Here is a 27,549-nt window from a genome sequence, read left to right as displayed (position 1 = left end):
CAATTGTTATTATGATCAAGATCAAACACGGGATTTTCTTGTGCCATGTGATGTACTGACATCTTATCCACAGTTTATCCTGCCTCACTTCCCATACTTTCAAGATGGGTCTGGGCCATGGTGACCCTATATTATACAAGCATTTAGCGATAATGAGATGGATTTTCTTGCTTTATTTGGAAGCTTTCTTAATATCCAGTAATATTTTATCTTTGGAATTGATGTAAAAATTAATTGCAATTAATTTTGAGCAAAATATTATTTAAAGATATTCTAAACAGATTAAACTTCATTTGAGGGAAAATGTTTCTGTTTTTAGAGTATAAGTGAATGAACAAATTTTCTTTCTGTGGCGAAAAAAAAATGTAATTCCAGACAAATCAATTTTATACCGCTGTGCAAAATTTGTTCCAGAAAACTGTCAAAATTTGAGCAAGATTTTAATTTTTTTGCCACAGTGTTGATTGCAGAACTTTGTGAATGATTAATGAACAAGAGTTTTGTATTGTATGGCAAACTGCTGGTAACAACGGAAATATTTTCCAGTTTGCAAGATAAGTCTGGAACATTGTCTTTTTAAAGAGTGAATTAATTCATCAAAAACTATGAATTAGTTAATATAACCTGACTTTGCAAACTTCTGTTTTCAAGACAAGCACAAGTACCATGAGGTTCATTTTTATTGATTTTTATGCTAACAGAATGACACTGCTTTTTTACAGTCACCTGGGATCTGTCCATGGTGCTGATGATACTGGCAGACTTTCAATCAAATTGACAATGCTGAAGTATAATTCGGTTGATGGTAGTGGAATCAGTCTATGCATGAGTAGGGCAGCTGGTAGTATAGTGGTTAGAGCTGCTGCCTTGGGCTCCACAGATCCAGGGTTAAATCCCACCTGCTGCTGTAGTATAGCTGAGCAAGGTACTTACTCTAGTAACTGCTCCAGTAAATTGCCCACTAGTATAAATGCAACATAACTGCAACTCTCTTTGGAGAAAAGTGTCATATAAATGTAAAGGAGTAACAGTGTTGTCTTCCCTCTGGCTTTAAAATCCATAGCTGTAACTATCGTGCAGAGGGTCCTAAAAGCAGTTGTAAGTTGTTTTGCATTACTGACCACGTGTTGTTACACGACACTTTCCCCCAAAGATATGTGGCCAAGTATTACAATTATTACATCCTGCTTCTTAATATTCACAGGCTGGGTTCTGATCCACCCTGATCGTGGTGTCTGGAAGACCCGAAAAGACCCAGTGACACAAGGTTACATCACTGATGAAATTGTCCGCACCTGCGTCGCAAAATGTGTGATGTACTGCATAAAATCACGCAGTGTCCTATTTTTTTCCCTGAAAAAATCATGAAAACAATGAATGAAAAAACTTTGCTATTTTGTTTAAATCGTGTTTATGTTCTTGGCAGCTGGCGCAAAACCAGGCAACGCTCGGTCCATTAACGACGTTTTCCATTTCTTATGGGAACACACGCTTACTATGTGTCCTTTCGCAAAAATACACTTATTATTCGGTCCATATTAGCGTCGTTGTAGCGGGACCCCCCACCCCTACATCATTTCTTCGCATCCCTCGCCCGCGCTGGGTGCGTCCCCGCATTTCCTTTCTTTGACTGAAAGCAGCGTTGTCTTGTGTTATTTCATTGATCGAGCGGTCATTGGTTGTTTCCCCTGTGAAGTGAATCGCTATTGGCTGAGCCATGTCCGCGCAAGCCTAACGATTGGCTAATTACACGTGGCTCTCACTGCTCCCTTTTCAATTGCTTTGTGACAAGGATGCGAGAGCTCGGAATGTCGCTGGACTGTGAGGAGTGCGGTGGTGCGATGCGGGAGGAACGGGCGGGCTGCACCGGCAGGGAGCCTTTTCTCATCTGAGAGTCTCCACATGAATCATGACCGTTTTCGGGATCGCTTCTTGCTTGGCACGCAGGCGACTTGTGACATGAAGCATTCTGGTTTCTCGTGTGTTTTGAGACAGACATGTGAAATTAGACAACCTGATGACTATTTTTGTAACAGCCCTAGGTGATAAATCCTACTACAGCATGAGCATCCTTTTTTTTTTCCTGACATGGGTACCGCTGGAATTCCCGGAGCTGGGACGAATGCGCAAGGAGTCTATTGATTTCCAGTTTATTATTATCACCACTCTTATTATTATCTAAGTATTTATTTAGGTACGATCCGTATATCCTAAATTCTAACTCGATTTTTTTTTTTTTTTTTTTTGCAACGTTGCACTTCTCATGCGCAAGTGTGCACGATCACGTTTCATTCCGCGGCTCATTTTAGGTAAGCGACTCCGTGCGCAGCAAGTTGGTGAAGCGCTGCTGGAAGTAACGCAGCTTTGCGTTTTTTTTTCCCCCCTCACATTTTCGCATTTTCAATCAACAGGAGTGTTTCGTAAACCCAAGGCGTGCAGCCTGCAGCTCGCGCTAACTCCAGTATTTCCCCCACGCCACGGGCTCTCACTTTCACGAGTGATGAGGCATTTAAGAGGATGAAGAGGGCGAAGGTGGTTAAGAAGATCCCGGACTGATGTGGACGCAGAGACACCCGACGGCCGCGAGGACATCTTCTTCTCGGGGAGGGGGGCGGGGGGACCTGGCTCTGCAATACTAATATGCGGCGGCTATGTGTACAAAGTGACCCGTGTTGGATTTTGGTGCTTTTGAATTTGAGGAAGACCAGCTAGCGCTCCCGGCATTCAATGGCATGAGAGAACCCGGCCGCTACCATGGATGACAGATCCAATAAAGTGATTCTGGTTCCGATCCTCGCCGTTCTCTTTGTTATGATTGGCTATCAGTACATCTGCCCCGCGGGCAGCAACTCCTGCCACTTGCGGACCCGGGACAAGTTGGCTGAAGACACCGTGACGGTTCAGTCCGCCCAGTACTTCTCCGGCGAGGACTCGGAGCGGGACCCGGAGCTGGAGGACGAAGACCCCCCCAGGTTCACCCCCAGGTTCAACTTCTCCGAGCGCGACCTGCTGCGGCGCGTGGACTTCGACATCCGCGGCGACGACGTGATCGTGTTCCTGCACATTCAGAAGACCGGCGGCACCACGTTCGGCAGACACCTGGTGCGGAACATCCGCCTCGAGAAGCCGTGCGACTGCCGCGCGGGCCAGAAGCGCTGCACGTGCCACCGGCCCGGGAAGGAGGAGTCGTGGCTCTTCTCGCGCTTCTCCACGGGCTGGAGCTGCGGGCTGCACGCGGACTGGACGGAGCTCACGAGCTGCGTGCCCGCCGTGATGGGCAGGAAGGAGGCGAAGAAGAACGGCAGGTACGTTCGCACCTGGACGGCGCCATTCGGAGCGTGAACAGCAGCAGGTCGCAAGTTAGGTTTAAGATTCGTTTGCCCTTTGAAAGGGATCTAAAATGTGTAAAAAAAAAAAAAAAAGCAAGGTACCAAACGGAAAAAAAGAGAGGGTAGCCCGGAACACGTCTGAAACTTCTCACTGTTTTTCTTACATAACGTAAACTGAATAAATCCAGTTTTTGGGGACTCCTCATGATTTACTCTGAAATCGAAGAAGTTTCATATGTGAGCAAAGGGTGGGAAACTTGCTCTGTTTTGCCAAAGGCAACTGTTCATTTTCAAAATGAACACTGATCGGATTTGCTCTGCCTGCTAAAAAAAAAGAATGTGGAAAAATAGCAGAAAATCTTCATTTGTCTTACACTGACTGGCATGTTTCAGGTGCGGCTGGGGGTGGTTTATGCTGCAGTAAGATTTTGTGAAATGAGGGAATATCAGAGTTCGCAGCACACGGTGTTATCGCACTCAGAAGTAACACTGGAATGTGGTAAAAGAACATCCCGATGGCTGGCCGGAACTTCCTGTCCAGAATGCGCACGCACACACACACACACACACACACACAGAGTCTACAACCGCTTGTTCCGAGCGGGGTCATGGTGAGTCGGAGCCTAACCCGCCAACACAGGGCAAAAGGCCGGAGGGGGAGGGGGACACACCCAGGACGGGACACCAGTCCATCGCAAGGCACCCCAAGCAGGACTCGAACCCTAGACCCGCCAGAGAGCAGGACCCGGCCAAACCCGCTGCACCATCGCACCCACTGCTCTGTGCAAAGTACAGTTACAGAAAGCCATGAGGAAAAAAAAAGGTGGCAAGACAGTTTTGCTCAGACATCCAGTATGGACTGTAACCAGGCACCGTTGTCGTGGCATTGGCCTGCCAAGTGCGTGTACGCTTCTTGAACACACATTCATATTCATTCTGAAAAGAGAGGACAATGTTCCTTCACACGGGCAACATTTCTCTAACAAGATGTTGCTACGCAGTTTCCTTTTTTCCTCAAAGAACAGAGAGAAATTTAATTGTTTTGTTTGCGGACGACATAGATGGAAAAAGGCACTGGAAAATACTCCGAGGCTAAATGAGGAACCCAACACCCTTTTAAACCAATTCAGTATTGAAATTTTAATGAGAATAAATTATAAGAATAGTAAAACAATAGGTCCTCTGGGAGGTGGTAAGAAGGGACTGCCACAGTTCTTACTTGGGCTGACAGTCTCTTCCCTGCATTGGGGGAATAAATTTTTAATTTTTATGTCAGCAAGATATTTGGGGGGGGCAGGCAGGGCTCACATCACAGTTGGCGAGTGAAGTGAAGCTGAGTCTCCCAGGTGTGTTTTCTAAAAAGCAGGGGAAAAAAATCGTTCCACGCTGCGCCTGCCACTTGAAGGGAAGCGTGCCGGGCTTTGATGCCGGAGGTGCTGTGCGCGCAGGCGAGGAGCTCTCTCCCCGCTTTAAAGGGGAACAATAGGAAGGCTCTCCATGGGGCAAGGGCACCTGCACGCGATTTATTTCTGCGTCATCTCGGGCTTTCCTCTGTCCACCTGAGACATGAGTGAGATGCTGTTTCTTCAAAGCTTGCAACTTCAAACCTGGCATCCCTGGTCCCTGACCGCTGTCTGATTCTCACAGGCCTGCCACAAAGTTATATTTTATTTATTTCAACTTACAGTTGCCCCTGAGGAGTTCTGGTGAGCTGTTCCTCGCAGGTTTTCTGACAGCTCCTGGTTGTATACTTTAGAGCCCGTGTATTGAATGAGCGCTGTATTTTTAAATGTTTTTTAAACGTTGCCCCCTCAGTGTACAGATAGACAGGATGTATAGGTATAAAACATTCCTGATGCATGGAATGAAATATTGTTTCTTGTCTATCTTAGCTGCTTCCTGTCCTTTTCTTTCATGGTCTGTAAGCACATTGAGCTGTCCTGCTTACTCAGTAGTCGGTCTTCTCTGTGCATCACTACACGCAGTCAGGTGTAGCAGTGTAAGAAAGAGCGCCAACATAATATGCCACTCAGCAATACATGTGTTTTTCTATGGTAAACAAAAAAAAAAAAAGTGTGATCATGAAGGTCATCTCTGTGTTGCGTGAATTTTCTTAGACCTCAAGGCTCATGCTGGCATTTTGACTCAATTATTTCTTAGAAGTGTAATGAGCTTTCCAGTCGATTTGTCTCTCCATTATATAAAAAATATAATATAAAGTGTGTATCATGAAGTGAAATTGTTTTCTGCTTAGCTGAACCAAAAAGCCACAGTCACACTGAACAAATCACGTTGTCCTTTTTCATCTGTCATTACAGAATAGTGCGTTTGTGAGTTTGCTGTGTGGAAGAGTTGAGGTTCTGCAAACATACCTTGAGTTTGTGTCACTTGAAGTAACCGCGATGGCCAGCATGACTGAACACACTACTAGGGTTGCGGTTTATTTCCACATTCCTTTGCTTTGCAGGAGCCCGAACTGTTAACTGGCATGCTGTGTTCAGTGACATTAAAGTCGCACACTACAAGAAAACCTGGGAAGCTGGGTAGGGAACCCAGCAGAGGTCTGTTCTTGTCATGCTGATGTCTACGCTAGGAACAAGAGTCTTTATTAGAGTCTTTAATGAACTGTAGGGTAAAGAATGTCTTAGAGACTGAGGTGGTGCCAGCCTGTCCATGTGAGTGAAATCTCTATATCCCATTTCAGCAGAGAAGTAGTTTAGTAGCTACCTGTGTGACATTTAATAAGACAGAGGGAGAAGGAGAAAGGGCTGACCAGGAGTGACTGTATTTGTCATTTTTCCACACATTTGGTGCAGTATTAAAACGCTGTTTGAGATCCTCCTGGCTCTGCAAGACCTGCATCATATTTTATTCATTGTTTCAAATCCTGAGATGGCCACAGCTATGGTGCACATAACTCCCGATCATCGTTTGTCCCCAGTCCAAGCATGATGTTATCCAGGCGTGCAAGAGCAGTTGATCCTATAGGTAATGCCTTTTATATTTCTTGTTTGTGTGAAGGTAGCTTACTATATGGAGGTACCTGGTGGGTAGAGGAGATGGTTGGGGGTCTGTTTCCCTTGTTGCTCACAGCAACAGCTGCGGTCAGCAGGGCGCCTACAGGAATTCAAGTGGAATCAGGTGAAAAGCCCTCTTTCCGAGTGAGTTATGCTCCCTGTTGAATGCCGCAGCCTGCATGGTGCGAAAGAAATGGGTGGCTCCCAGCAAAGACATCAGAGGACAGGTGTTAACCGCTATTGAGTTAGATGTAACTTTGACATTCCAGATATAGTACATCAATAATGTTTAATTATCAAGTTGTCAGAGAAATAGGTGAATGAAATATTTCAAAATAATCCTTCAAAATGGAAAAAAAATTTGAGTACTGCATAAGAGTTATCGCTAGTATTCTTGAAAGCAAAAGGCAAACAAAATGAGTAACGCTGGAGCCAAGCACTACAAGAAAAAATTCTTCAACTTTTAGTCGCAAGTCAGGTTTCTGTTGTAAATTGTTTTCATAGCTTACCGTCAACCTGAGGTGACTGTTAGTTCTGTCCATCAGCCTGCCAGTAAGTGCTCAAAGTGACTATCCTGGACAGGAGAGAGAAATAAGAAGAAAATAAGAAGAAAACAATCATCTGTAAAATTAAATGAATTCCAGCAAATGTTTCCACCTCAGCTGTTTGTTCTTTTTCCAGTTTTTGCAGGTAAGCGAACAACAAACATGGTTAATTTCTCGACTCGTAGCATTGAATTCATTAGTCTCGAGGAACCCGTAGCCCTTTACTAGGAGGAGAAGGACAGAACTGTGTGAATAAGGACCTTCAGCACTGCAGTACAAACCGTGGTGCTTTTGGCAGTATGTGAGCAGAAATTAGACTGGTAATAAGGTTCATTCAGCTGCTCCAGTGGGTTTGTAAATGTCTCAGCTTTAGAGGCATTTCCTTTAGAAGAGCGTGCAGCAGAGGAATGACTGATAGGGATGTCCATCAAAGAGATGTTTGTTTGAGGAATGTCTACTACAGGGGTGTCCCTTGCATGCCGATGCCAAGGTCATTCAACACTGCAGTGTCACCCATCCTTTCCAGCCAGGTTGATAATGAAGTGATACCTGGGAAGGGGCAGCACTGGCTCGCATGTGTTTTTCTTAGATTGAATAAAAATAGCAAAGTCGAAATGTCAAACACAGAAAGCACATGTTCTTAATTATATTTTTATGTCCCTCATGTCTTTGTGTTGTTGTTTATGTGCATACATCACACCTCTTTCTGTCTTCAAGGAATATTCTTAATTTGGAAGCACGCATGGTTGTGAAACAGGCAGAATTTGTGTGTTTGAAAAAAAACAAAGCATTTCTGATGTTTCCAAGCTTGTTGTCTTTGTGTTGAGTGGTTTGTGCAGAATCTTTTTTTTTTTTTTTTTCCTCTGCCTCATCAGCTTTTACAGAAAGCATGTTGCCGTTACTTGGGAACACCTTTTCTATTGCCTTTGTTCCACCAACACCATCATCTTGAGATGATACTCTGGTCAGTGAATTTTTGTTGCAATAAGGAATTTAGGGGATAATAGAAATCTCTGGCTCTTACAGTGAAGTTTGAATTATGCATGACTGCCTTCATGTCTGAAAGAGATTAGCGACCTGACTGTTGCCAAAATCAGTGTTTTTATATGGGCGGGACATGACAGTGGCTTGTGCAGTTACTTTTATCGCACATTTTGATTCAGCAGCAGAGTCCAGCCTCGAGATTAGATGATCTGTCCCAGTAATAGCGTCCTTTTTGTTTGAAACAAAGAGAGTCCTTAGCTTCAGGCCCTTCGGCCCCATCTCCATACTGCCTTTCTGAGATTGGTGAGTGATATTCAAAGCACTCTTTGCTGAACTGGCAGTGATATCCTCCAATGGCAGGCTGACAAGTGAAATTCACATTTGCCTCTAGGTTCAGATCACCCAGTCCTGTATGATTCTTAGTTAATGCGTACAATTCTGTGCACGTATTAGATAATAAAGCAAGCGACAACTTGGTCCCTTAAAACAGCTGCATAAAATCCCAATGTTTCATGCACATAGAGCACGTTTATCTGATTTGGCAAGCCTTTGAATGATAAAAAGATTTCATTCCTAAAGGTCATTTGTTTTTCTCACTTTAAAATCAGGCACCAGGACATAACAGCATGACAGCAGTGGTTTTCTTCAAACAATAAAATCCTGAAGCACAAAGTCTGAAAGTCTTCCAAGGTTTCTAATGAAAAATAGTTCTCTCCCAAAAGAATGTTAAGAAAAATGTAGATGTTGTGCAAGAACAATGTTATCTAGCGTAACAGTGGCATTCTCTGTGATTTGTACACAGAAGAATTCCCGAAACGGCTGAGCTGAGCACTTGTCCAGAAGATGATTATTTTCTTGTGCTTGGATACAATATCCCCTCCATAAAAGTACAATTGATTTTGACACCACGCTCTGTAATGTGCCAAGATGTGGCTGGCTGGTTGCGTGTTAATACAGCTCTTAAACACTCGGGCGTTAATGGAGGAACCAGCAAAGCATTGGTTCAGAGCTGGTTTTCAGTCACTGATTTGAACAAACAACTGACCTGAGGACCTGTGTCTTAGTGGTAGCCGAACGTCCTCTGGCCTCATCCTCTCTCACAGGAAACCAACCGTGGAAGACCTGCTTGCGCAAGGTTGGCGCGACACAGATCTCCTGTCAAATACACTTCCCGGCTTAAGACAGAAGTTATGCATTCATGGCATTTATTTAAATTTCTTGGTCAAATGCCACAGTAGTTCCATCAGATGAAACAGAGGGTAGTAATTACCAGGGAGAACAAAGGGTCAGAATTAGATATAAAGGTGGCTATCTCCTTACGACGATCGCCAAAATGCCACAGATACACTTCCGCTAATATGTAAATGGTATTCTGACAATCTGCGAAAGCTTTCTTTTTGTATGGCACTGCTTGTCCTGCATAATGATGGGTCAGTTTTTCAACAAATATCTCAAAGAATATCTAATACTGTACATAAGGTTTGTTATTTCAAGCTCAGAACAAGATTTTCTTTACCTCATTCAAACTGAAGACAGATGAACATTTTGCGATCTATATAAAAGAAATTCTGCATATGGCATTCAAATACACAATGAACGTGAAAGTGGTGAAAACTGAAAAATACCTTAATTTCATCAGTTCGAAGAAGGTTTTAGTGAACCTCTGGGTAAATTCGCTCGCACAGCACTGGACTGTTACAGACAAACAATCATTTGACGTAATTCGGGTCGGCATATGAAAAGATAGAACTCAGACCCCGCCATACGTCAGCGCTCATTCCTTAATGCGGCAGACACGCATGCACAGCACATCATTAAATTAATATGCTGCTGTGGTGCAGAGGCTGAAGTGACGTGCATAGCTAACAGTTTAACTAAATTTGTATGGGTGAATATGTCATATAATTCAGCTACCTTTGTAAAAGGGTCCTAGAATAGTTTAGGATTCACATGTGGAACTTTGTGGTCACACTGTGCTTCTTGCTGCCACACACTCTCAAACGCACGCCTACTCGAACACGCTCATCTTCGCCTGTACTGTTCTTGATGGATTCTCAGTTTACGCCTCATCTGGATCTGAGTCCCCTGAGCCCCCCATTTCCCCGAAAATAGAACCAGTGGTCTGTGAACAGTGGAAAGCTGCAACGTAATGGTCCCATCTATAGTTTCGGCTGTATCTGAAACCAATCTACAAGCTGTATTGAATAACCAGATTCTTCTCTTATCTCCTGTCTGGCCTGTTTTTCTAAAAGGCGCTGAGAGCATTTTTCAGGTCTGGCTGAGCAGTGGCGTGGCAAAGGTCTCATAGAAAACCAATGCTGATGACATTCGGCCTATGCTTTTCCCAAGTCATTCATCTCTGCGCCTCCACAGCTGTGGGCTGAAGGGGTTTCCAAGAACACAACAAGGTTAAACTTTAATATCTGCTACTTTCCAACAAAGGAAAAGGCAAAAATCTATATATATCCTCCTACAAGAGGACATAAGTACTGCCTGAGCCCACTCTTGCTCTTCTATGACTTACGCATCTAAATGTGGATTAATGACAGCAGCCAAGACAGGTTGAAGATGCACTGTATTGTACTATGTACTGTACACGATGTCCTCGACCTGGACTGTGTACAACAATATGTCTTTATAGTTTTCCCTTTTTAATTTTCTTAACCCAGTGGGTTTAATTTCTCTTTACCCAAAAGCACCCCTGGAAGGTTTGCTAGCATCATTTGCAGAAAACGGTATGTACCTGCAGATGAAAGTGTAAGCTCCCAGAACGTAATGCATCCCCAGCTGCTTAAAATCCCTTGGTTTTAGATTGCAGCTCTTCCCAGAATAATTTGTAAGATTGTCTAATATTTAGCTTTACATTCCTGTCAGACCTTCTGTAAACATTTACATGTGGATTAAGTATATTAGTTTCATTAAGTGTGAGAATTATTACCTTAATTGAAAGAGCAAGCTAAGAACCTTTAGCTGGATTTAGGGAGTGGATTTCTGAGAGCTTTGTTAGAGGTAAGCAGTTCTGTAATTTGCGTAGCCCTGCATTTATCCTTGGCTGAAAATTGGTCGTCCCATGCACTGTGCAAATGGAGTTATCATGTACTGTACATCTGTTGAGAAAGACTCGCAGATTCTTTCAACTTAATATGAATAGCATACTTTACAAAAAAGGTTTCATCCTCGATTATCAGGTGCAGAGCCAGAGTGAGTCCTTTTATCTTGTTTAATTATTTTCCAAAAAAAAAAAACCCCTCAGCTGTAGCAAGAAATGGTGCAGTTTATTGCTGGGAATAATTAGGATAGAGAGGGGAAGACTGTGTTTAATGGGTTAGAAAAATCTTTGTTGAAATCTGTGTTGTTCCTTCAGAAACCAGCATGATGAGCCAGGAATGAAAAATGATTAAAATCAACAAAACAAGGCTTGAAATTCTCTCCCTTAAAATGATTGATTTATTGGTTTGTTTCTTCCCCCTTAAATAAGTTTACCCGAGTGCCTTGAAAATATTATATTAATCTGGCTGACTAGATTTAATCAGCAGCGGATAATTCACATCAGGTGCAATCACTGGCATAATAGCTATGAATTTAAAATCCATTACTGAAATAAAATGAAGATGGAGGCTGGATCAGCTTCGTGTCACATTACTGAACGGCTGCGAGAAACAAATGGTACAGCCTTGGTGTTGTGTCCTTTGCTGTTTTCCAAGTTCCATTAGAAGCTATTGAGTGTAAGAAAGAGAATACAGCAGACCTAACCCGTTCATTAAGTGATGGTTCCGTTTTGTTTGGGTGTCTCTGCAATATCCCAGCTCTAATCGAATCCGAGTCAAAAGAAACACACGCTTTCGTTCGGAAGTGCTTCAGTGCACAGTACACATTGGGTCCAATAGCTAGGTCACTCGTAGCTCTGAAGGCTGGAGACGTCCAGGCTTCCCTCACCAGCCTTGGTGACCAGCATGGGGACATACGGGGCCTGGCGGCAAGAGACGGGGTGCCAGCATGACAAATGGGCCTCACCTGGGTTGACATATTGACCGAGGAGATTCATGCCATGATGGATTGGTCTGTCTGTACCTGGAAAAAACCAACCCTGTTTCCAGAAGCTCCCAAGGGGTGTTCAGGTATGGTAAATCATTCCTCACAATGGCTCACGCTGGAGGACGGGCGAAGGCGGGCTAATCACAACGATTGCGGTTTCCTCAGCAAAACGGCTACACTCCTTTCCCATTATCAAGAGACCGCAGCATTTTAATCTTTTTAATCCGATCTTCTTATTTGATGTCAGAAGGTGTGTTACTAACACCTTTGCGGCTTTGATTTGGATCCTGAAAATGGTGCGAATGCTTCTTAGCGCTATTTCAAGGCCCCCTTCTATCCAAAGTGGCATACAGTTTGAGCTCCTAATACAACTTGATATTTTGCACGAATGATTCGGGTTAAGTACTTTAGTCAGGGGTGCTCACAGGAGTCCTCCTGGGATGTAAATAGAAAGTCCGTTTGATACAGTTTCCCTGTCCTCTTCACGGCCCGCTTCAGTGGGTGACAGTTAATTGACGGAAATGTTAAAAAGCGGAAAACATAAAACAATGTCAGTCAAATACAGTAAGTTGAGAAAATACTGCATGTATACTGTAACGACCCGCGTTACTGTGTTTGAGCGGGAGATGTTTATTGTAATTGGTTGGCGTTCGGTGGCGTACGGGAAATATAAGGGGCTGATCGCGTCTGCCGGGGAGAGAAAGAGAAGAGAGCCCGGGGGCGCTAAGGAGGCTGGGAGGGCTGGCTAGACGCGCGGGTCCTGGAGGAAACGGGGTCCTCGGACCGAGGGCATTATTTCTCCGTGTGCCGGCGTTCGAATAAAATGTTCGAAATGAACGCTCCCTCTGCGTCCTTCTTCGCCCCATCCAAACCCGCGGCGCCGCGCACCGCAACCCATTAATACATCGTGTTACAAAGTGAGCTTTTTCCTCTCCCCTGTCTGCTGAAACATGTTGTAATGGTTAGCAGTCCCACACTAATTGTGTACATTTAGAAAGTCCCGCAAGTCCCAGCGTGGGTGTAGCTACTACACTGGTAGAATAAACACAAACGGGCACGGCTTTTTGTGTTGGCTGTTTTGATAAGCAGCTCATGTGCGGAACACAGACAGCATCTACTGGAGATCATGCACCTCCGTCCTAACATATCAGGTTTTACAGTACTTTTGGTGAATCTGCCAACATGCTGATACCACTGAGCGGAGATCAAAGCCATGCACTTTCAACTCAGCTCTGTTGATAATTTTTTGGTTTGGGAACACAGTAAAATTGGCAGCTTCACATGAAGTCTGAGAGTTTGATTGTTTCCACAGAAGGTCGAGCGATTTGACTGTGTTGATGAGGAGTCTCCGCTGAACTTGAGCGGTCAAGGTCTTCGGCATCATCACTCCGTCTGCCTGCGGCACCATCAGTTTCAACTCAAGGCTGGTGCAAGGTTGACCTAGTTGGAAAGGTCTGTGAGTCCCACTTGTTGGGTAGATCCAGCAAAGATTGAGACATGCAGAGTTAAATCAACTCTGACAGAGTTCTTGTGATATCACATGAACTTTGCAAGGGCTGGGAAGCAATGTGTCAGTGCTCCTTCACATAGAAACCCATCACAGCACACTTTGTCAGCAGTTCCTTTTGTAGGAGTCTTACATCTATTCAGGTCTACATACTGACCAGGTACTGGCAGAGATCGAGCCCTCTCTGCGCTGCTCAAGCAGCGTCTGCTAAGCTGTTGCCATGGGAATCATGCCAGCTGCATGTTTGGAACTACTCAGGATGGACAGCAGCAGATGCCGAGTGCTTTTGCGGACACCTGTCTGTCTTAAACAAGCTGGAGCCAGATCTACAGCACAGCGCCCAGATTGCTGCAGCTCGGTAGAAAGGCGTTAAATTGTGTAATATTGCCACCCATATGAAGAGTAGGAACAAGTGAGACTGACTGTCCGCTGCCCGTAGAGTTCTGTTCCCCATTTTTGAGTTATGTATCTGTAAGAGAGGAGGCAGGAGACAAGAGGTGCAGTGTCCGTTTGTGAGGGGTTTTGTTTGCCCTTAGTGCGGGGAGAAAGAAGGGGATGGAAAAGGGGGGCCAGGGAACAGGTCGGATGGGGCTTCGTGCGTGTCAGCGGGGCTGGGAGCCTCGGGTCGGTCCGGTCGCCGGCGTCGTCTCCGGGTTCGGGTTCGGGTTCGGGTTCGTCTCTGTCTCCCTCTCTCTGGATTCGCTCTCCTCCTCCGTCTCTTCTCTCTACCGCCGGGCGCCAGGGAAGAAATAGGGAAGGTAATCAGCTCCAGCTGTGGCTGCTTTGCCCCCGTCTCCGCCCCCTTCCCGGGCCGCCTCGGCATGCGACAGTATCTGATTCCAGTATCTGAACTGTTGCTAAACTAATGTGTTTGTAAGATAAGATATACACCAAGAAAAAATTCAAATGTTAACATTTATACGTGAATAATTGCTACGATAATGGAGCGAGCTTTATGAACGATCAAGCCTTTCATGATTAAGGATTGCATCATGCTAAGAGTCATTGCTTTAATGAGCTATTGAGCAGGGTCGTGGGCTTCGTGGGACCGAAGATTGAAGACAAATTTGATTTGCGCGTTTCGCTGGTGTCGCAGCCTTTCGTCAGTCGACCACTTGATTAACGACACCAGTTGAACATGGATTGTTCGGTGCAAACGGAACCAATTTCATGGACGAGCAGGCGATGCTGCGACGACTCCGTGGGCGACACTTTCAGTCGTACTCCGCCACAGTCGGTGATGAAGCAGCAGGTCAGAACGAGACAGAAATCTGCTAGCCGATGGGTTTTATTTAATCCTTCTTCGGCTGTCGGTCCTCACCACCCCTCCAGATGGGATGGTGATGCTCTGCATGAAAAGACTGTGAAATGTTTCACATTATATGACAGCAGGCAGTGCGGTGGCCTAAAGACACAGGTTTGCAACCTGAAGGATGCCTGTGCAAGTCCCACAAGGGGCCTTGCTGTAATACTTAACCTGAATTTCTCCAGTTGAATAAGTGGCTAAAGTTCAGCGGATGAAAGCAGTGAAATAACAGAGTGCAAATAGAGTGTCCCATGGAGAACTGTATAATATGTACTGTGTCACAGTTATTAATGTACTTGAGTTAATTTAATTTATTTCCTAATGCATAACCGAACGATGCATATGTGCATGTTTAATTCAGTCTTTTGTAAAGTGTTTCACATCTGGCAGGATAACAAGGAGATGTAGGCATGATATAGCATTTAATCACAAAAGGGTGGTATAGGGAAGCTTATTCATGCATCCTTTAATTTTACTTTATTAATGTGCTTTGCTGAGTCATATGGGTCTGAGGTGAGCTCTTAAGTCCAGAACAGCAGAAAGTTGGAAAGGTCACGGTGCCTCTAATGGGCCCGGCTGCCCAGTTTTCAGCTGAAGCGCTGGCAGAGCCCTTCGCTGAGAGCCAGTAAAAGCCTTGACCTTTCTGACAGATTGGACCGAATCGATGGTTTCCGACCTGGCGCGTCGCACTCGCCCGGCTCAGGTGTGCACCCCCTACCGTTACGGTTTATTAATATCTGTCTCTCCCCACCTCACACTCTCTTTGCCGGTGACCCTGGACCTGCCCCGTTCTTCTGTGTTCGCTCAACCCCTCTCATGTGATGTGCTCATCATGTCTCTAGGTTTTCTTATTGTGGAGGCATCTTTGCTTTATTTTTTGTTAGAAGTTGTGATATGAAGACCTACAGTACTGTGCAAAAGTCTTAGGCACTTAGATGTTTCACAAAAATATTTGTTTTAAATGGTTATTTAATGTCTCCTGCGTTTGTATCACTGGGAAAGAGCATATTTTAGATTTCCAAGCATTCCTTTTGCAAAAAGTTACAGCATTACAGTTATGATTTTGTATGTCATGAAAGAAAGAAAGTCCACGCGCACTGTCTGAAACCACTTATCTCAAGCAGGGGTGCGGCGAATCGAAGCATCACCCAGCAACACGGGGGGCGAGGCTGGAGGGGGAGGGGACACACCCAGGACAGGACACCAGTGCATCGCATGGCACCCTAAGCAGGGCTCGAACCCCAGACCCGCCAGAGGGCAGGACCCAGCCAAGCCCGCTGCGCCAAGCAGTTATTAACGACGGCAGGTTACTAAGCTTTGTTGGAAGTTTGTTAATTTCGAGCATCATTTTTGGAAGCATTCTCACTTTACAGCTTTTTTGGCCAAGCGCCTAAAACTTCTGCACAGCACTGTAAATACATACACATCTGAACACACATCTGAAACAACCAAACAATCACGGCTACAGAGGCCATATGGTGTTAGCGCTGTTTCAGCTACAGCATCTGTACAGTATTACCTATTCTGTAACTGCACTACTGTGCTAAATGAAATCTTCAAACGCTGAACGGGTGGCTGCTGTGCTGCGACAGCACTATTTATTTGTTTGCAATCGCTGCATAAACTTACTAATAAAATATAAAGAAACATTTTGAAAAATTTTATCTGACAGTATATATTGTAGATTACAGAAATTAAGGAGGAAAAGGTCCTAAAAACATATATATTTGTTGCAGCGTGTCCAGATGTGACTCCAGCTGCGTGTTTTGCTCTGCGGTTCAATCTGCGCGCGCCCTCCGTTGAACGGGCCGGTTATCACATGGCGCCACCGAGGATTTGCGGCATCTGCAGAGCCCACTAGAGATGTCCGGTCAGGAGGTTCACACTTGCTGGATAATTGCAAGCTGTTGTAGACGAGGTCTTCTCTGGACCTGCTTTACGCCTGATTGGCTGTCTAAGTTCCAGAAAGTTTCCATCTGGTGCATTTTTTTTGTAACAGTTTTTAGACAAAATTTGGGAAATGATTAATTAAAAACGTTATCATTAAGCCCAGCCAGCTCCAGTTGGCTTTTATCTTGGTACAGCATACATAACTACCCTCGTTTGGCATTGCTGGCTTAGTACAGTGCCTGCCTGTTGTATTGTTAATCACATCATCATCATCATAGTGGTTAAACTTGGGCTTTTTAAGGATTAGTACAAAGCAGCATTATGTTCAGTCCTCTGAACTATGAAATAAGCAACAAAATGTTTTTCTCTCCTATTAATGTAGTGTTTTGTAATGTAAAGGAAACGCTCGCTCACACCACCTGTCGGAAGCAGAGGCGAAAGTGATGTTCTAGATTTTTCAGCTCCGTGGTTCGATATTCAGCGTTTCTTACGTTCCTCCGTTTACAGCGGAGGCCGGCGATATCTGAGCTCTGCCTTCACCTGCTCTTCTCCCAGCTCGCGTTCTCGTACCTGATCACTGGGCACGCTGCAAGTCCAAGTACAGATTCCTCTATTAGGATCTTGACCCGGACTGGACTGTTACCATGGCAACGTGGGGTCCACCTACTTCACATTTGCACAGCAAGGTATAAATGCAGTTCTATGGAGTAGAGTGCAGAAACAAGGTGGTGTTTCATTTTACATTTATTCACTTAGCAGACACTTTTCTCCAAAGCAACTTACAATGGATGCTATGTAGTGTTATGAGCCCACACACCTTATTTACCAAGGTGACTTTACACTGCTAGATACACTGCTTACAATGGGTCACTCATCCATACATCAGTGAAATACACTCTCTCTGTGACACTCACACACTATGGGGGAACCTGAACAGCATATCTTTGGACTGTGGGAGGAAACCAGAGCACCCAGAAGAAACCCACACAGACACAGGGAGAACATACAGACTCCACACAGACTGAGCAGGGATCGAACCCACATTCTCTAGCACCACCCACACACTGCGAGACAGCAGCGCTACTCGCTGTGCCGCTGTGCCACCCCAGTTCCATCTACCCACAGAAAGTAATAAAGGACAAAGTTAAAGCAAAAAAAAAGAGAATATTGCTCAAAAAAAAGTCCCAGGACAGTGGATTGTCTTTTGATTAGTACATTTATTCATTTATACATAAGCATGTACTTAAAAACTCTCATGCCTCTATATATACAGGCCCTGTAATGTGGAGTTACCGGTATCTTTTTAACACTTTGGAAATACTGACAAAAACAGACAATCTTTACATAGAAATGCTTAAGAGAACTGGCTAGAGAACGAATGAAAATCCAAGTGCTTGATCCTCCGAACTTGATGCAAACAATCTTTGCCTTATTCCTCAAAACCGAATAAGGCATAAATAGCAACTTCTACAAACACTGACTTTGCATTTGTTAGGAATGGTCTTTTGACTCATATTCTAGGGTTTTGGTTCTTGGTTTGTGTTTTGTTTGTTAATCCCAGGCACCCTTGGTATTGCCTCTGTGTGTCTGCATGTTTAGAAGTGCCCAGGAAGATGAAGAGCACTTGATCAGATGTGTAAGGAGAGGGTTCTCCACCAAACCCAGGAGAAAATCTTGCAGGAGTTTCTCCAGGTTGAGATGTTAAGCTGCTGTGCTGCTTTCTAACTGAGGGGAGGTGTGAGGGGCTAATGGGGTGCCACTCCAGGAGCGGGGCGGGAACGGGAGCGGAGTACATGGGCAACGGTGTGGAATGCAAACCATCTCCATGCACCCATGCAGAAGTGCAATCTCCAGGGTGGTTGCATTATTTATTCACTTAGCAGATGCTCTTGTATAGGCCAACATGCACAGCTTACACATTTTTACACTTTGCCCATTCATACAGCTGGATATTCACTGAAGCAGTCTAAGGTAAGTACATTTTGTAGTACAAAAGAAAGTGCTCTTGTTGAGATTTTTTCCATTGTGTCACGTTTAAAGTCCGTCTGTTAAACTTTTCATTTCTGCATTATTTGCCTAGCAGAGTCTTTTTCTTTGATACGATTTAGCATGTCGTTTTACCAACTTATGCAGATTAAAATTCATGAAAATAGTGCTGATGAAGAACTGGACTTCTTTGCATTATTCCCAGGCATTTTCTGGGATTCCTTTGCCTGATCTGGGCTGGATTTCTGGTACATATGAGGTCGACATTATTTATGCGATACAAACTTTGTACTGCAAGAAACTCGAAATAATCCATAGAGCAATTACTTCATGACATGAGTCAGTTGCCGAACTGTAACTTTTACTCAAAGTGACTTCTGACCACTTTATACTTTTTATTGGAGCAATTTAGGCAAAGTATCTAAGTAGGCATTAGCTGGGCTTGGGGTTTGAACTAGAAATAATCAAGTTAAAGCCCATAATCACTATGCTACTTTCTTCGTGTAACAATGTCGGTAGTCACACAACACACTGGAACACTGATTTAAACATGAAAGATGTCATTCAGGACTTTATTTTAAAGGATCACTCAAGATAACAAGGTTTTTCATTTCCCAAAGTGTCACAAAAAATGTATCTCAGCACAGAATTAATTAAATTTTGTTGTTTTAGTAGCCAAAGACTGATGTCCACAATTGCAATCCCTGGATATGGGGCACGTTAACATTAAAGAAGCCCCCTGCCCCCAAAAACAAACCTGCGCTCCCTGGGCTTGATCCCCTCTGGCTGGGCGCAAGAATGAGGAGGGTTCAGGATCGCAATAAAAAATCGCAAATGAATATTTCATTTTTCTTCCAAAAAACAGCAGAGAAGTAATCCAGTTGGCACAAGAAAGGAATAACAAGGACATTTCACACGGAGCCCGATGATCCCCTGAAATAACAGGCTTAGTCCTTATCTTTCATACTCTGCTATTATAACATTGTCAAAGCGGGGCTTCTAATTCACGCCTACAAAACAATCGCCAGAATAGCTGCATAGATGGAAGATATGTGCTTGCTGGAGTGTTTTAGCCGCTGCAATGGACTGGAGGTATCGGTTTGTGTTCAGTACTTCGTCAAGTTGCTGTTTTGATATTTTTGTCCGTTTGTTGTCTTACTGGATGCAGCCCACTATTTGGCACATTAATATTTGCTCTTTATTTGCCTTGGCGCTTTGAGAACGCAGACGTGTAAGCTGAAGGTTGCTGGTTTTAGTCTCGAGATGCAAAGGGGGAGCTGGACGCATGATGGAAAGCTACTTCAAAATGTGATCTTGCTCTTCAACCATGGAGAGACTTCCCTTGTGGCCCCGCTGCAGTTAGAAACGGCAGTTGCGAAGTAGGTTGACCCAGCCAGGCAAGCAAGATGAATGTGTAACCGGACTGCTTTTACAATACATGCATTGCATTTATTTCACGCCCTGAAAAGCTGATCAAAGATCAGACATGTTATTCCTTTCTTGATATAAATTAAAGAAGCCGGTGCATGTTTCTGTCATTGCAGATTCCAAGGATTGCCCTATAAATGATCGACATGAAGAGATGAGTGTGATGAGTGTGAAAATAAATGTACCCCCTGACTCAAAAGGTTGCGTTGGCTGCCTTTGAGAGTGTGTTCTGGCTCGGGCATTGCGGCTATGGCTTTGGAGAGGTAGTCGAGACGTATACAAAAGTCCTGGATGCACGAGCAAAGCCACCAAAGAGATAAGCTCCCCTGGATTCACACCCATTCTCCTCAGCAGCTGGCTGTTCACAGAGCATTAGTCATCAGCTTTAGAAGGGCATGTAATTTTCATTTCAGAACCATTCAGAGGGAAGCATGGCTCCAACAGACAGCGAGTGAAAAGGCAGTAAGGCCATCCTTTGATTTCTTTCAGTTTTCCGTGTGTATTCTTACTCCCTATTCAGACACCCTTATCTACCGCAACATGTATGGAGCATGACAACAAGAAGCTGTTAAGCGCAAAACAAGAGGGGATTACATACCCAGCGTGCTAACATTCTTGCATCTTGTGACACTGCGGTTCTCAGTCCGACACTTTCAAATATACCATTGGATCTTGGTAGTAGCAGGGCTGAACATTCTGCACGTTCTCTACATTTTCTGGAGTCGGATTCATGTCTTACACCATAATTTTAGAAGTGGGCTAAGTACGAAGTGGAAGCCCAGCAACGCCCGGGTACGTGATGAAATAAATAGCATTGTGTCGGAAAAATTAGTAACACTAACATTTCAAAGAAAAACTTCCAAGTATATACACTGTACTTCAGTCTGTTTGGTGTTGTGTTAAATTATGCATTGGGAAACTTTGATGATTCAAATCGCCTAACTACCATTCTATATTCTGCAATTTCTCAGCAACCGTACCCCAAGATTCTATATACACACATACGCTGTCAGGGGTCACGGCGAATTGGACCCTAACCCGGCAACACAGGGCACAAGGCCGGAGGGGGAGGGGACACATCCAGGATGGGATCCCGGTCAGTCGCAAGGCACCCCAAGTAGGACCCGAACCCCAGACCCGCCAAAGAGCGGGACCCGGCCAATCCCGCTGCACCACTGCGCCCTCCCAGATTCTATAAACCGAACATCAATTCAACGTCTCATTTTAATACTTCAGAATTGGCTGGTTTCTTGCTATACGGTGTCTCAAAATTCTCTGCAACAATTTTTCCAAGAACGTATGCATCAACAAGTTAAAATAATGTTAACCTGACAGCTCCCCAACTGCTCATTATTATTTTAACATAATTTTGGTTGCTCATGTACAGAATAAGCATCCTCATTAGATGTTTAGGCGCGGCAGTACTATGAATCTGTAATGAGTGTGTAATCGTGCCATTCTGCCTGGAACAAGGAGAAAACTAGTCACAGGTCATGTTTTCAAGTCCCATAATTATAGGATAATTCATTAGGACAATACAGATCTATGGGGTCAGTGCTTCAGTGTGTTTGCATTTATCTGACTTTTCTGGTTTTCGCATGATTATTTGATGTAAGCAATGGATAAATTTTCATCCAGAGTGTCCCTCCCATGCGGAGATCCAGGACTGTGGACTAGAACTGCACTAATATGGGTTCTTGTGAGGTGAATTAGAATGGCCGGGTCATAAGGGCTAGATTGCGCGAGATGGGGTGAAGGCTATGAAAAGACATGCAAGTATGACGGGTATGAAGTACATGATAGATTGTACACATCAAGAATCATGACTGATTTAATTTTTACACCAGCAGGTCTGAATCCCGAGGTCTGTGTATAGCCTACTGAGAAGCACTGATACGGATCCTGGGGAAATATTTAAATGCAGAGCGGTGTATAGGTAGCTGTTCGGTAGACATGTTGGTACACCGAGACCACGTTTCAGAGATGGCTTCTAATTATGCTTTCGTCCTTGATTACAATAAATGAGAGTGGCCTTGGTGAGTATTGATTTCAGGTTTATGGTTTTCTCTTCTGGGAGTCTGTGAGCACGCCTAAACGTATCAAGAAAAAAAAACCCAGACTTTCTGGGATCAATAAGACTCAATTTACATTGCATATAGTGGCTGCGAAAAGGCCACCCAGAGTTGCGGCCACGAGTTAGGCTAAATGGATTCCGAACGAGCAGGCAGCACAATTAAACTTTTTTTGTACCATTAACGGTGTCAGGTTGACAACAGCGATCATTATGTGAGCCATTGCTGTCGTGGAAGCTTTTGTCCATTGTGGCATGTAATGGGTCTGGTGACAGCGTCGAATGCTGGTTATATATAGCACGCATAACGGAAACTCGCCTAAATCACTTTGACTACATTAGGCGTTCACCGGGAATGATTGGTAACCATGAAAATGAAATGTTCTATTATATGATTCATACTTTTTTCAGGACATTATTCAGTTTTACCAAACTTCATGCATGATCAGAGGAACCGGTTCAAATTCGCACATAGACGGCAGCGGCCACCCACTCCCAGGTAACCGCGGAGTGTCTTTCCTAAGGTCGACTTGCTGACTGTCCGCCGGGACCGGAGTGATAATTAAGCAGGGCTGTTCATCAGCAGCCCGGGTCCTACAGGGCTGCTGGAGGGATCACGCTACCTTCTGTAGCTGGTGGCAGTTTTGCTGAGCCGCTGGCCGGCCCACTCACGCGCATATTTTAACACACGTCGGATATGTCTCACGATTCGATCGCGCTGCCTCTCTGAATGATGCAGGCCACACCGTTCCATGCATACAGCCTTCTGAGCCACAGTCACTGCCGGTCACAGTGACTGTCGTCTACAGAGCCCAGCTATGCTTGACAAATGAACTCACTCGAAATTTCATTGCAGAGCAGATGAGCGTTGGCATCCAGCATCTCTCTGCTCCCCTACTCAGCTAGCTCTGTGTACACAATGCCATAATACCACCATCTGTGTGTTTCTTTGCGGTGATAGGTGCTTTTCTAAACACTTGGCTTGATCCATATTTAATGACGCTGCTGGTCTCCAGGGCGGCGGCATTGCTGAGGTTACCAGCGCCTGGGCCTGATGCTCTGTGACGGGGAAAGGCACATACATGCATTATGTATCGCAGATGCATTTGCGTATAATAAACAGCCCACGATGGCTGATTTGGTACATTACATCATATATCAGTTCAGTTTCTCAATTTGATATGCCTGTTCTCCAAAAGGTGTCTCCACCTTTTGTTGTCCACTAGAACAATGCGATCAGATAGCACAGCTGATGTAGCCTGAATAATCATTAACAGATCTTTTTTAACGGAAAACATATTGTTAAGAAATATTTCAATTTTTCCTAAATAAGTAAAATGTAAGCTGGGGGGAGTTGTTTTGCTGTACTTTGAATGAGACAAATGACATACATCATGTAGAGTACAGAGGTCCGACGTTTTTCGGTAAATCATGTACATGGTGTACTGGTAATGATAAAAAAAACTTTTTTTCTATTGAATTTATAATATCCCTTGCATTTTCATTTACTGCAATCTCACGTTGGTCAGGAGCCTATCCTCGAAATATAGGGTGCAAGGCAAGTAATAAATAATAATTTACAGTAATAAAAACAGTAGTAGCAGCACATTTACATTTATTCATTTAGCAGATGCTATTCTCCAAATCAACGTACATCTCACAGAAAATACACACAGACACATTGTCTGAACCGCTTGTCCCATACGGGGTCGCGGGGAACCGGAGCCTACCCGGCAACACAGGGCATAAGGCCGGAGGGGGAGGGGACACACCCAGGACGGGACGGGACATTAGTCCGTCACAAGGCACCCCAAGCAGGACTCGAACCCCAGACCCATCAGAGAGCAGGACCCTGTCCAACCTACTGCGCAACCACACCACCCTATACACACACTCATTTTCAGAACTGCTTGTCCCATACGGGGTCACGGGGAAACGGAGCCCACCCAGCAACACAGGGCGTAAGGCCGGAGGGGGAGGGGACACACCCAGGATGGGACGCCAGTCCACCGCAAGGCACCCCAAGCGGGACTCGAACCCCAGACCCACCAGAGAGAAAAACCCAGTCCAACCTACTGCGCCACCGCACCCCGCCACCCTACAGAAAATACAATTTGTGCATTACATTAGGAGAAAGAGACATAGTTGCAGACGTGTGATTCTTAAGTAAACCTAGTTTGTGTCTTTCCATTTTATGCACCGATGTGCATCGCTCAAGTAGGTGCACAAAATTCAGGATAGACTAATCCTGATCACCTTCCTACAATTTTTTTTTTTTAAAGGTACACTAACATATAATACAGGAGTAGCGGCTGTGTAAAGGGTTATCTGGGCATGATCATAAAGTCACGGTGTATGAATATTTATACCATGCATGAGCTTGAGAGATCCTGGGTGAAGTGAGTCCAGAAAAGGTGAGTTTTCAGACCCTTCTTGAATGTAGGCAGAGCTTCGGTAGTTCTGAGTGACGGGGCAGGTCATTCCACCACACTTCATCGCTAAGATGACAGTTATCCAAACGTGTTTACCGTTTTTATCCAGTTACACAACTGGGTATGTTTACTAGGGCAATTAAACTGAACGAAGCACTTGTGTGGTGCAGTGCTGTGCAGCCTGCAGCTCTCCTCTGCAGATAATAAGTTACATCAGTCTCCTATTCACATTCTCCCTGGAAGGGCCTGATGCGTTGCCACATTTTACTGCCAAAGTTATTATAATTGTGGCTGAGCTCCTATCACTGGTTTCACTGTTGCCTTTGATCTGGGCTTCGTGTCAGATCATAACACGCTGCCACTTGTGCACATCCCGCTAGTCTGACAGCGCCTTCAAGGTCTTCCACGATGCTGAGACGTGAGTGACTGAGTCCCCCAGATCACGGAAGCTGCTCGCATTCGTTTTGCGTGACCATCGGGAAAACTGTCATTAGCACGTAATTAATATCCTCCCCTTATCATATAAGTGGTGAAAGCATGCGAGTGCTGGCAGGGCAGCAGATCTGAGATGCGCTGTTCACAGTGCTGTACATGATGGATAAGAGGGGGCTGAGCATGTGTCCAAGTTCTGGAGGACTGGATGCTAAGGCTTTGGCACAGTCCCTTGTGCTTTGTGTTGTCCATGATAAGGAGTGTTTTATCCAAATAGGCATGTCATCCCTGCAGTCTTCTCTCAGGAACCAGGTGCTCTGCCTGAGTCCCCGGGGCCACCCCCTTCTGACATACAGCCAACAGGCAAGCGGTGGAGGGATTGGAACTGGACGAAGACCCGAAACATCCAGCCCCAAATGACAGCAGTGTGTGAAACAGGGGATGCTCGTTACGTCCTTTCGGATGGTTTGTCCATTCACCTGCCTCTGGTCATTCTAAATTAGGATTCATGGTTTCAGAGAGCAATCTGACCTCCAGATATAATGAAAGAACATGAAACATTGCTGTGATGCAGAAGAAAGGAGATAAATGCTTTGTGGAACTTCTTATAAGGCATGGTGAATGGATGAGTCAGGCCAAAATATCTCAAGATGCAACTATTATGAGAGCCTAAAGCAGGGATAAACACTGAAATCAAGCCACGTTTCAAGTTTGCCTGAGGACACAGAGCCTTGAAGCATAAAACATTATTGTCAGAAAAGCAGAAGTTTGTTGCTGTGCTGCAGTGCTGCTTGAAAATGTGCGAACCCTAATGGCATGCCCATTATTCTTGTAAAAAAAGATTAAAATAAACTTATAAAATCTAAGTCTTACATCTTAAAATAAACTGATAAAATGAGTGCTTGACCATCATTTACACACTTGTAAATTCTACTTCCCTGCTTAGTTCAACCAGTGCAACTTGGGGTTCACTTATTTTCGCATCTGCACTGCTTCTGTTTTCCTACTACACACATGATTTCCTCTAAACCAACATATGGAATTGGTCATTACACACCTGTTATGCCAAATGAGAAAGACTGCTTCTCATTAAATAACCATTTTGCGGTAAAACTAAGGGACTCTTGTCGCACGGAACTGAGGACGCCGGGGCAGCTGGACCCAAGTGCAGGATCATTCGTCAGGAACCAAGGGGTCAGGCGAGCTCTTGTTGTCGGGGATGGGCGAAGACTCGGTCGATCGGCAGTCAGAGTGAGGATCTGTGGACGTGGTCAGGGGACGATGCGAATGGTCGAAAGTCGGAGAACGGAGACAGGAAGCAAGGGACGAGGAGGAGCCAGACATAGCGCAGACGGGACGGTTGTCTCAGCGAGATTCCGCAAGGGAACGGGAGCGGAGAAGGGTCTTTTAAGGGTGCGTGTACTGATTGGTGTCTGGTGCTTGATCTGTATCAGGTGCCGTCGATTGTGATGCGGGCGTGGACGTGACACCTCTATAGTTGCACTAGGGGGTTACATACTTGGGAGGTGCAGGGGTGTGGCAGGTTTGGACAGTGCGTTGGACCGGTTTCCCGTTCAGAGTGTGTCCCCTCCTCTCTTGGCCTTGCGCCCTGTGTTGCCGGGTAAGGCTCCGGCTTGCCGCGATCCCACTCTGGACAAGCGGTTGTAGACGTTGGTTGGTTACATACTTTCAAGCAGCACTGCGTGTGTGTGCTGTGTAATGCGTGATACGTGACTAGGTAGAATGAATGAATGTACTGAATGACACTGATTTCCTTCTCAGGAAAATGCACAAAAGAGTGATCGTGAGAACCAGGACTAGTGAGAGGAAAAGTGCTCTTCTTGACCATATGGTCACGAGTGTAATCTGACAAAAATGGAGTCATTCTTTTTCCGGGCAGACGCTGTTGACAAGATTCCACAGCTATCTTGGAGAGAGCGGATGGTGATTCCATTTGGACCCATCAGCCCAGCAGTTTTTACTCTGAATTGTCAGGCACAGCTGAGGGGATTTGTGAGGTACAAACCTAGCCTCAGGGGTGCGCATGTTGAAGGACCCTTCATTTATTAGCACCAGAGAACAAGAGCAGAAGAGACACCGTAAGAGCTACTGGAAACTACAGAAAAACACCAAAGCTGGAGACAGACTGAAAAAGGAATTTTGGCTTAGAGGGTAGAAGGTCCTTAAATTCTGTTCAAGGTTATGTTCCAATATGGATTTTTTTTTTATTATTATTATTTTTCTGAAAAAAAAATTAGATCGGCATTTTTACGCTCGATGTTGCACCTGTTAAGTGCAATGTGATGTCAGTAGAGAATTCCATTGCTCAAGTTTTTGCTGATGTCCTCCAGAGTTGCTAAAGTCTTTGTAATGATAGGTGTTCTTCGTAACACTGCTGATGAAGATGGAGGCCATTCTAAGTGGTGGTTTTTGTTGCAGACTGCCAGTGATGCTCATTCTCACCACTTTGGTGCCCGTCCATCCACATCTTTCAGCACTGATTGACTGCGACAGGCTGTCGTACCCTGAGGCATTGCTGCCACTGGGGCTGACATGGCTCCTTTGTTCGTATTCTCCCTCGGGCTTT

General features: G+C 44.8%; 1 protein-coding gene across 2 annotated transcripts in view; it reads left to right on the top strand.

Annotated features, from left to right (window-relative positions):
* Positions 1–1,819: 1,819 nt before the first annotated feature.
* The window catches only part of LOC108928540 (heparan-sulfate 6-O-sulfotransferase 3-B-like), a 49,939-nt gene continuing 24,209 nt past the window's right edge, over positions 1,820–27,549 (top strand). Inside the window, exons 1-2 of one of the 2 annotated variants that reach the window (XM_029256933.1) lie at positions 1,820–2,838; positions 2,914–3,305. In XM_029256933.1, coding sequence (XP_029112766.1) covers positions 2,755–2,838; positions 2,914–3,305 — 476 coding nt within the window. In that variant the 5' untranslated portion in view covers positions 1,820–2,754. Of the gene's footprint in view, positions 3,306–27,549 lie in introns of both variants that reach the window. The other variant, XM_029256932.1, reaches the window with a different exon arrangement.

This window comes from Scleropages formosus, chromosome 12 (assembly GCF_900964775.1).
Source record: "Scleropages formosus chromosome 12, fSclFor1.1, whole genome shotgun sequence".
In the NCBI taxonomy this organism is placed as follows: Eukaryota; Metazoa; Chordata; class Actinopteri; order Osteoglossiformes; family Osteoglossidae; genus Scleropages; species Scleropages formosus.
Note: the sequence above shows the minus strand (reverse complement) of the source record. Positions and strands in the feature narration are given on the sequence as shown.